This window comes from Dipodomys ordii, unplaced genomic scaffold, assembly GCF_000151885.1.
Source record: "Dipodomys ordii isolate 6190 unplaced genomic scaffold, Dord_2.0 Scaffold74, whole genome shotgun sequence".
NCBI lineage: Eukaryota > Metazoa > Chordata > Mammalia > Rodentia > Heteromyidae > Dipodomys > Dipodomys ordii.
This window is the reverse complement of record NW_012267290.1, coordinates 2788685-2799608: the sequence shown is the minus strand read 5'-3', so window position 1 is coordinate 2799608 and position 10924 is coordinate 2788685. Positions and strand designations below refer to the sequence as shown.

Sequence of the window (10924 nt, the reverse complement as noted above, 5' to 3'; positions counted from 1 at the left end):
TCAGCTCCTCCTCCTGCAGCACCGGACTCCAGGAATTCCACAGGAGCCGATCTGTTGCATTCTTCCACTGCATGTTTTCCAGCATATTCCCTTGTTCCAAAAGCAGCTGAAAGGGTTGCGTATACTTTGACTGAAAGCTAAAAGAGAGAGAAAAAAAAAAGGCAATGAATGTTGGGATTGAACACAGCCTGTCAGGAGACATGGCTGTGTGCACAGCTGTGTGCAGCCTGGCGGCCATCTTTCCCCAGGCTGGGTTGGTCCACCTAGGGATCCAACAAGAGCCCCGCTCCAGACAATCCCTGGCCCTGCCCCTGTTTGAGGGACTTCCCTGTCCACTGCACCCCCAGGACCCTCAGGTGCCAGCTCTGATCTGTGGCTGAGCCCAGGACCTCGCAGGAGCTCCACAAAGGAGCCACCCCACCCAGGGTGGACGCATAGCACCCTGCTTCTCCCGGCACACAGCCCATCCATGCGCGCCCCCCCAGCGGGAACTATGGCTGCTTTTGTATTCTCAGGCATGTGGTCCATGAAGAATCTGAACTGCGGTGGGGGAGAGGGTCAACTCAAAGGAATTGATCGGTAAACTTGATGCCTTAGTAATTTACTTGATGGCTTAGTAATTTGTCACTAAAAACAAAAATAACTGTAAGGTAAATTTTTTAAATATTGCTTTTGTATCTAAATATGTTTTTTAAAAATCTGTCCTTTTGTCAGAGAAGTTGATGTTAGGGAAATGAACCCCAAGGTAAGTATTCAAATGTTTTTTTCTTTCATAAGATTGCTTCTAACATATTTATGAGATGATTTCTTTGTTGCTTTGTATGTCCCTCCTCCACGGTATAACCCCTGTTTTCCCTGTATTTGATGTTGGTATAATTTGTGGAGGGGAAGGAAAAAACCCAAATCGTTTAAATAGGGATACAGGTGGACCCATTGCAACAATGAGATGTACAAGTCGTTATGTTAAAAAACAAACTTTACAACCTTGGTGGGGTGTGGGGGGGGATCGGGTGGGGGCAGGGAGGGAGTATGGGAAGGGATGGGAAAGGGAAAGAGGAGGCAACAATGCTTGACAAGAAATGTACTCATTATCTTGCCCATGTAATTGTAACCCCTCTGTACAGTATTTTCACAATAAAAAAAACAGAGGAAAGATATATATAAAAAAATCTGTCCTTTTTTCCCTCCCTCCCCCTCTCCCTTCTCTTCTGCTCTTCCTCCCTCTTCCTTTCTTCCTTCCTTCCACCCATCCTTTTTTACATCCTGGTTCTTCTCTAAGAGCCAGACGATAAGGAAGTCTCTGGCATCTCTCAGAATGCTATTCTTTCTCTGTAACGTAACACAAACAGAATTGATAAACTGATTCTTCCTCCGCGTGATTTTTCTGACGCATTGTCTCAGTTCTTAGACTAACGTTGTGTCGCTAACCCATCATCTCGCTCTACACGCTTCCTCCCTTCATTTTCCATTCCTGTCGCGTTTTTCATGAAGCGTAAAACAAAGCCTAGGCATGTCCACGCCTGTGCCGGGGCTGAGGCCCGCGGGCGCCCTGTGGAGCGCACTCGGAGACCTTCCGTCAGAACGGCTAAGGACCAGACAGTCAGAAGTACGGTCTGTGCTAGGTGCTCTCTCTGGTTCTCTGGAGCACCCCAGACTTCCGTCGTTTAAGCACAGTGATATGTAAAGTAACTTTTTGCTTTTTGGTCTGTGGGTAAAGTCACCGAGCAGAGGTTTTCCCGAAGCCTCTGCAGGCTTAGCAGGGGCCATGAGGCCGTGGAGGGCACAGCTATAGACTGGCTTAGAAACACTTTGAGTTACACATTGGAGTTCTTAGACTTTTTTTAGTTGGTTCTGTTAAGTAAGTCATATAATCTGCTTGGGCTAAAAAATGTACTTCTACAAAAAGGAGAGGAGAGGGAAGGTGACAGGAGAGAAAGAAGAGGAGAGGGGGGAAGGGACTTGGAGGGAAGGAAAGGGAATGAAGGGAAGGGAAAGGAGAGCAGAAGTGGGGGAAGGAGAAGAGGGAAAGGGAGGGGTGAAGGAGAGGGAGTGGAGAGGTACAGAGAAAGGAGAAAGGCAGAAGGAGGAAAAAGGAGAGAGGAAAACTACAGAAAGAATCAAATAGAACTACTAAAGAAAAGATCTAGAGCCAGTCGCAGGTGGCTCATGCCTATAATCCTAAACTACTCAGGAGACAAATCTGAGCATCATAGTTTGAAGCCAGCTTGGGCAGGAAACTCCATGAAACTCCTACCTCCAATTAACTACCAAAAAGCTGGTAGTGGTGCTGTAGCTCAAGTGGTAGATCACTAGCCTTGAGCAAAACAGCTCAGGGACAGTGCTCAGCCCTGAGTTCAAGCCCCAGGACTGGCACAAAACAAAACAGATAAAAGAACTAGAGAAACAATAGTGTTGAGAGAGAGACAGAGAGAGACAGAGAGAGAGACAGAGACATTGAGACAGAGACAGAGAGACAGAGACATCGAGACAAAGACAGACAGACAGACAGACAGACAGACAGACAGAGACAGAGAGCCCTGTCCTTCCCCTGCCTGTCTTACCCGCAGGAGGCAGCAGGAGCACCAGGAGGAAGGCGAAGAGGAGATAATGGATCCTCATGGCTGGTTGCAGGTGAACTTCTCAAGCAGACTGCAGGCAGTTGACTTCTCCTCCTTTTATATGTCCAGGTGACCTGGCTCTTGGGATACAGTTGGCACTGGCTGCATTTCTCATAATTACAGAGATTAGAAATGGAGCGTTTTGGCTGGTGTGTCATTGGAATGGCTCTTAGAGAGCGACGCACACCCAGTAGGCACATGCAAATTAAAGTGTGTCAACACCAGAGCATTCCTTCATGCCTTGCCACCCGTAACTCCTTCCTGCCCTGCTCCTTGAGGTCTGGGAATTGAGGGACTGAACGGGCTGCTGCAGAGAGTCACAGACTTGGGCCGGGTCCCCCAGAACCCACTTCCCTGCGCTGTCCACACCGTGCCGCGTTCCCTGAGGGTCTGGGGGCTGTCTCAGGCCCAAGCGGGACCTCGGCCATACCACCTCGTCCATACCACCGTGTCCACACCACCGTGTCCATACCTGGCTTGTTTGGCTGCTCCCTTCAGCACGGCTGGATCAAACCCAGAATTGCTAAGGGAGTTGCAGTTTTTTCCAGCTGTGGATGGGGGCCTCCAGCTGTGGATGGGGGCCTCAGCAACTAAAGGAAAATTTGGTTGTGAGCCACTGCTCTTTATTTTACCACCATGTTTTAAAGACCTCTGTTTTCTCCTGGGCAATTTATATATTTTTTTAAGTTGACACATAGTGTGCATATTTATGAGGTATGTGTGATATTTCAATACAGGCATATAATATATAATGACCAGATCAGGGTAATTGGCATATCTAAGCATCTCAGACCTGCCTAAGTTCTTTGTACTGTTAAGACCCACCATCTTCTCTTACAGCTATTTTGAAATCCACAGTACATCACTGTTTCCCACAGGGATCCTGCATGGCCCTGGAGCTTGGGACCTAATCCCATCTCTGCGTCTTTCTTCCCGCTAGCTGACCTCGCTGCGGCCTCCTGCTGCTCCTCCCCCATCACCACGAACATTTTCTGTATCTATGATACCTCCTCAGAGTTGGAGAGTTTCCATCCAAAGAGGAAGCTTTGGACGAACCCAGCAGCTAGAGGGCAGGGTTAGGGCACTGCAGCACCCACAAAGGAACAAATCCTCCAGCTACAACCTCAGGATACCCCAGCCTGGACATGACTTTGTTTCCCTATGTAGTGAGCAGGCCCATATGAAAGAGCATGCTCACTCACTCCAGACATTCAAAGTCACCGAACACTATACATCCTCTGCTGACAGCAGTTCGTTGTTCTTTGATAGTTTGCTGTGTTTATCTCAGCTTTGACCACTAAGAGATGACCATCGTTAGGCAACTCTCTGTCACTGTGACAAAATGTGTCTGAGCTCATTGAGGAGGAAGAGGAAAGGATTATTTTGGCTCTTGGTCTCAGAGGCTTTAGCCCATGGTCCACTGGCTCCATTGTTTTGGGCAGGGAGGAGGTGGGAGAGGAGAGGTGATCACCTAGAGCAACCAGGAAGCAAAAAGGGTCAGGACCAGAGTTTCAGTACTTCCTTGAGGGCTGTGTGCCCAATCTTCCACCCACTAGGCCCCAGCCATAAAAGATTCACCACTTCCCAACCGTGTGTGATTGGAGGGACCAAGCCAGTAGCATCCGGCCCCTGGGAAGCACCTACAACCCAAGCCATAACCATACGACTCTTCACAACACGTCCATCTTGGTATACATGCCTGCATAAATTATAATCATACACCTCGAAACTCATAACCCCTTAACACCATATGGTCTCTAGTCAATATCTTCAGACCGTGAAATTGATTTTTCTCACCCACCTAAAGTAGATTCACACACACCCAGGTCCTTGTGGACACATCTGCTTTGCTAATAAGGAAGATAATCTGCAAATTCTTTCTTTATTTAGAATTAAAGATGTAACAGTCAAATGCACCAAGAAAAGTTCTGAATTAACCACAAATCCTGAAGCCATTTTCTCTCTCCTGGGCCTGCACAACTTTCAGGAAAAAGGCAGTAAAAATAGCACGCACTCATTGTATACATTCACACTGAGCATTAAATTCAGAGTTAAATTCAAACTTACATGAAGCTGATATATTTAAAGAATATAATCCTTTAATAATTTTCTTCATAAGGATTACAACTCTAGACATATCAATTCATTTTTCAGAATAATACATTTCCATGTTTTTCCAGCAATTACCTCAACTGATTCTTCCCCCACCAAAAAAAAAAGCTGCTCAGTGTATGAATTTTGATGACCAAGTAAACAAATTTGCAGAAGGAAAGTTGACCAGAAAAATTGTTTTATCCATTAGGTTACTCCATTACTAGTTATGATTGTTCTTTATGATTCTGACACCAAAAAACATATTCTTTTATAATTTGTAAGATTATGTGGCGATTCTTCTCTATTATCTTCATCATATTTGATAAAGTACAAACATTTTAAATGTAAAAAGCCTTTCTGTCTTTCTATCCTACGGTCTCTAACATCAACTCTTATCCCACTCATTACAATGGCCTCTTCATTTCCTTTTACACCCACCTGGCCCTCTAGTGGCCACTAATGAGGATTATACGTTGAATTCTTCGTCACAAACCTGCCAGGCAGCGATGACTGAACCCTGTAGACGTTCCTTCACGCAATCGCTGCTGCTGCTCTTCTCTCAGACAACCTCTTTATTCTAGCTTCTTACAGAAGAATCTTAGAGTATCAACTTACGGATTCTTCTCCTCTCTATTAATGCCATAGACCTCTTCTATGCACAACTTTAGCTGTATCCCCACACAATTGGATGTTTCGATTTTTCTTTTTGGTCTGTTTGAAATATTTTGTAATTTCCCTTGGACTTCTACTTGAAGCACTGGAAGAGCACTGATTTCTAAATACTCAGGATTTTCTTTTCAGACAGCTTACTGTTATCAATTCCACTGTAAATTCCACTGTGTCTAGACATCCTATTTTGTAAGATTTAATTTTTTTCATTTTCTGGTGATCTTAGTGTAGTGTGGGTTCTAGTGGCATTTTAGTTTTTAATTTATTTATTTTTGAAGTGCTGGAGACTGAGCCTTGTGCAAGGTAGGCACACGATGTACCACTGAACCCTGGTAGTTAATTGGAGATAAGAGCCTCGTGTGCTTTCCTGCTGGGGCTGGCTTCACCCTGCAGTCCTCGGAGCTCAGCCTCCTCGGTAGCTAGGATTACAGGTCTGAGCCACAGGTGCCCAGCTATAAGCCATGGCTTTTTGTTTGTTTTGTTTTGTTTTGTTTTTTACTGAACTGATGAGTCTGACCTTTCCTGAATGTCTACAGTGTGGACAGCCCTCATTCTATCTTATAGAACTGGCACTCATCTCCAACAGTGCTTGCTTTCTCCTGCATTTTATAGTCTAGGCTTGCTGGAAAAGAATCCCTTTAGCTTTCCCATTCGAACGTGACTTCCTCTGTGTTGAAATACACTTTTGTTGGTGTGGAATCCTGGATCCACACATAAGGTAGAGAGCTGGCTTTCCTTTCCTTTCTCCTCTTCTGTTTCTAATGTGTCTTCTCTCAGGTTGAATGTTCTTTATCACTCCTGGAGTTTGGACTCAAGCCTCATCCTGGGCTGGCACCTTACCACTTGAGCCAGGCCTCCAGCCTTGACTGGCATGGGCTATTCTGGGGTTGGCTCTAGCACAATTTTCTGCTTGGACTGTCCTTGCACTGTGACCCTTCTGGTCTCAGCCTTCCGAGTAGCTAAGATCACAGGCGTGAGCCACGGGTACCTGGCTTTCAAGATGATTTCAAGATATTTTTAATCACAGCTTTAAAATAATTTGACTATGATGTGCTAAGGGTTTTTTTTGGTATTTTATTCTGCTTGGATTGGGGGGGATTATGATGGGTTTGTAGTCCCACCAAATTCAAAAAGCCATAGACCATAATTTCTCCCCCTTCCTCCACACCCCTAAACTCACTCATATATTAGCTAAGCTTCAGACTTTCATACAGTCACCCTCCATTTTATTCAGCCTTTTTCTCTCTCCTTGCTTTGTCTTTATTTATGTCAATATAGATGCATACTTACTGGTCTTATCTATAGCACTCAAGATGTCTTAAATGCCCTATTACTATAGTTCAGTGGGTTTTTTATTCAGATATTGTTCTTATCAGAAGTTTCATTTGGTACTTTGTATCTTTCTCCTGTCTCCACATCATGACTAGTTCTTTCCAGCCTTGGCCATGTTTATAAAGTTTGCTAATTGTATTGTCTATTTTACTGAAAAACTTTTCTCCTAGTTGTGAGCTGTATCCTTGTGCATCTCTGTGTACCTGAGAAATTTTCTTAGGATTCTGAATACGAGAAAGCCTTGACTGTTGAGGGATGGATTTACTGTTTCCCTCTGAAGACAGATGGGCTTGTATTCTGGCTCTCGTGTCCGTATCTTACAGGACACGGATAGTTTCAAGAATGGTTTTTAAAACTGATTAGAAGCTAGATGCTGGTGGCTCATATAATCCTAGCTGCTCATGAGGCTGAGATCTCAGGATCTGGGTTCAAAGTTAGCCTAGGCAGGAAAGCCCATGAGACTTTTATCTCCACCAACTACTCAGAAAAGGCCAGAAGTGGCACTATAGCTCACATGGTAGAGTGCTAGCCTTGAGCAAAAGAAGCTCAGAGATAGTGCCCAGGCCCTGAGTTCAAGAGCCAGGACTGGCGCGTGCGCGCGCGCACGCACACACACACACACGCACGCACGCACACACACACACACACACACACACACACACACATACACACTGAATACTCGTTAGAGGATGGGAGGTATGGGTTAGATAGCAGAGCACCTGACAAAGGATGAAAGCAAGCATCAGATACGGAGTTCAAGCCCCAGTCTCTGATAACAACAACAACTGAATAGAATAGCTGCAGATAGTTTTGTCGGGATCTGAAGAGCAGCACCACAGCTACAGTGACTCCACTGTGAAGACACCGAGGCCAGTGGGCTTTGCTGGTGGAAGTGCACCGTGCTCAGCCCCAGGTCCAGACAGCCTCAGCCAACCTCCAGCACCTCCTGGGGTGGCTGTGCTCTCCCTGAACCTTTCTCCATATACCTTTCTCAGTACCCTGAGCCTTTCCTCTGTGCTTGGTCAGTACCCTGAGCCTTTCCTCCATGCTTGGTCAGTACCCTGAGCCTTTCCTCCATGCTTGGTCAGTACCCTGCAGCACTCAGGAGCTGTCTCCCAAGGAATTCATTTTTCTTCTTCTTTTTTTAATTTAAATTTTATTGTAAAGGTGTGCACCGGGGGGTTATTGTGACATTAGTGAGGTAGTGAGGTAGTGAGTGCATTTCTTTTGTAACAGTGCCCTCCTCTCTCCCTTTCTCCCTCCAGGAAGTCTGTTCTCCTCAAGGCTCAGCCGGGCTGCTCTGGGTGGTGTCTTCCTCCAGGTAGCCTGGTCTTTGCTGATCTCGGGTTCTAGTCAGCTCTGCGCTCCCCCAAACCACAGCCCTGTGTTGGTGATTGTCCAGTATCTGAAAATGGCCGTTTCATATCTTTTGTCTGATTCTCTGCTGTGTATGTGAGAAAAATTCAGGGAAACATTTTTGATGGGAGATGAGCTCCTTCAACTTTGGGGCGTTGGGGGGGTCTCCTCCTCTTCCTCACAGCCTGGTGGACTTCTCCTTCTCTTCCTCACAGCCTGGTGGACTTCTCCTCCTCTTCCTCACAGCCTGGTGGACTTCTCCTCCTCTTCCTCACAGCCTGGTGGACCTCTCCTCTTCTTCCTCACTCTCAGTGGCCTCTCCTCTTCCTCATTCTTGATGGCCTCTCCTTCTCTTCCTCATGGCTCAGTGGACCTCTCTTCCCCTTCCTCATGGCTCAGTGGACCTCTCCTCCCCTTCCTCACTCTCAGTGGACCTCTCCTCCTCTTCCTCACTCTCAGTGGACCTCTCCTCCTCTTCCTCACTCTCAGTGGACCTCTCCTCCTCTTCCTCACGGCTCAGTGGACCTCTCCTCCTCTTCCTCATGGCTCAGTGGACCTCTCCTCCTCTTCCTCATGGCTCAGTGGACCTCTCCTCCTCTTTCTCACTCTCAGTGGACCTCTCCTCCTCTTCCTCATGGCTCAGTGGACCTCTCCTCCCCTTCCTCATGGCTCAGTGGACCTCTCCTCCTCTTCCTCACTCTCAGTGGACCTCTTCTCCTCTTCCTCACTCTCAGTGGACCTCTCCTCCTCTTCCTCACTCTCAGTGGACCTCTCCTCCCCTTCCTCACTCTCAGTGGACCTCTCCTCCCCTTCCTCACTCTCAGTGGCCTCTCCTCCCCTTCCTCACGGCTCAGTGGATCTGGCTTGGCCGTTCTTTGACTGGGTGCTGCTGTATAGGAGGACAGGCCCTCTGTCCACTTGCTGGAATCACCCCATATCAACACCAAGAGAGCACTCCAGAAAAGTACAGAAGAGCCAAAGTGTATGCACACCTTTCATTTCAGCAGACACCCAGTAGGCAGCTGGCCGGCTCGGGCACAGCACTCAGCAGTCTACCAGTGACTAAGTCCTTGTTCTTAGACACTGTGCAGCCCAACCTGGAGACTCTCAGTGTGCAACTCTGTACAGGCCCAACCCAGGGAGGATGGGGAGCAGGACCAGAGTCCGGTGGCATGTCAGAGGGAAGATGACTCTGTTTGGGAGCTCAGCTATGTGTCCTAGAAGGAGGTGGACTTAGACTGCCTCTGAGGGCTACAAGGAAGTTGAGATATGAAGCAGGTGGGAGGAGGGAGAATGGAGTCAGCCGTGAGGTCACCAGGGCAGGAGCTGGAGCCCAGGGAAAGCCAAGGAGAGATCCAAGGAGGAGCCACTTCACCCTGCCTGTGAGGAGTGAGATTCCAGAAGGACGTGGGCCGGCTCCCAGGGATGCCTTAAGATTTCAGAGATAAATCTGGGGAGCTATAGATCTGGTAGGAAAACTGGAAAGCTCAAAGGCACGAATGACAAGAAAGCAAAATAATAATAATTCCAGAAAATATTTTAGATATTGAGACAGACAGAGACAGAGGCATAAACAGATATCTGTGTAGACAAATATATAATATGATATATGATATATAGATATTTATACATACCTACATATGTATATATAATATATACATATTTATAGATATCTATATAGTTATTTTTATACATATATATACACACATATATACGTACATTCATGCATATATTCTTGGAAAAGAAGTTTAGGCCTGGTAGCAATTCTGCTTTGTTTAATGAAGAGGAATCATCAGACATCCTTAGCTGTCTATTTGGCAACAACTACCCTGATACTAAGCAGAATATTTGAAAAGATCAAGCTTCTCATTTTTTTAAAAAATCAGTTTTAATCTGTTTGCCCTTTTCCAGGCATGGCGGCCCCCCTCCTGCACCGCGGCCCTTTTCCAGGCATGGCGGCCCCCCTCCTGCACCGCGGCCACGTGCCTGTGACCTCAGTTCTTTTTTCTGCAGCATTTCCGGCCTTTCAGGGAGCAGCGGCCTATCTGCTCCTCCTTTGCCAGGCAGCCCAGGAAAGCACACCGACCGTTTCTTATCTTGCAATAATATCTTCTCATAGTGTTAATGATCCACCCATTACCTGAGAGGAGGAAAGAGAATATGCAAGAGATTTGGGGGAGCCCTCTCATAATCCATCTCTTTACCTTTCTTTTCCTTTAAAATCCCCGCCCCCCCCTCAACACCTTTGCTATACAATCAAGACTAAAGTTAAGACAGGCCTGTGAAGGCACCAGGGAATATCTCTATGGGTGGCTTCGGAAAACCATCTTGGGGAAGCGGCCTGACCTCTGGGCCCTGCCATTGAGAGGGTGGAGGGAGCCGCAGTGGCCGCTGGGGCCTCAGCAGCCCAGGGCCCTCAGCAGCCCGGGGCTCTGCTGGGAACCCACAACCTGCAGCCACAAAGCTTTGCAAAACTGGAGTCTGTGTTGCTGCTGTCGGACGGAACCAATCTTTCCTGCCCAAATTACAATATTACCTCACTTCTTCATGTCCTATGTATAACCTTCCACGGCGAGATGGAGACGAGATACTGAGGGTGTTATTGGTCTCAGAGTGAAACACAAAAGGCTGGCAAGCCTGAATAGTTATTGCCAGAAAAACTAAATAAATAATGGCCATCCTGGCTTCCCACTCAACCACAAATCCACGGGTGGACAGCTCCCCGAGGAAGGGAAAGGGACCGGCTGAGTCATCTCTTCGCTGTCCCTTCAACCCGTGATTTTCCACCCTGCCTTACCTGGAACGGGCACCAAGAACAAGAAGAGCAACACAATTAGGAGATAATGGATCTTCAT

At 46.9% G+C, this 10924-nt stretch overlaps 2 protein-coding genes across 2 annotated transcripts; both read right to left on the bottom strand.

Annotated features, from left to right (window-relative positions):
- On the bottom strand, positions 1-2619 carry LOC105991558 (beta-defensin 3-like). The gene is made up of 2 exons (XM_013024209.1): positions 2562-2619; positions 1-137 (listed from the first exon to the last, which is right to left on the bottom strand). Exons 1-2 carry the CDS (start codon positions 2617-2619, stop codon positions 1-3), a joined length of 195 nt encoding a protein of 64 aa, XP_012879663.1.
- A 7444-nt stretch (positions 2620-10063) lies between these two features.
- Positions 10064-10924, bottom strand: LOC105991556 (beta-defensin 103-like). The gene is made up of 2 exons (XM_013024208.1): positions 10867-10924; positions 10064-10209 (listed from the first exon to the last, which is right to left on the bottom strand). The coding sequence occupies exons 1-2, from the start codon at positions 10922-10924 to the stop codon at positions 10064-10066; spliced, it is 204 nt and encodes a 67-aa protein (XP_012879662.1).

Coding starts and splice junctions, on each gene's coding strand:
- LOC105991558 (XM_013024209.1), bottom strand. CDS start 2,619: ATGAGGATCCATTATCTCCTCTTCGCCTTCCTCCTGGTGCTCCTGCTG. Junction 138..2,561: donor GCTCCTGCTGCCTCCTGCGG/GTAAGACAGGCA, acceptor TCTCTCTTTTAG/CTTTCAGTCAAAGTATACGC.
- LOC105991556 (XM_013024208.1), bottom strand. CDS start 10,924: ATGAAGATCCATTATCTCCTAATTGTGTTGCTCTTCTTGTTCTTGGTG. Junction 10,210..10,866: donor GTTCTTGGTGCCCGTTCCAG/GTAAGGCAGGGT, acceptor TCCTCCTCTCAG/GTAATGGGTGGATCATTAAC.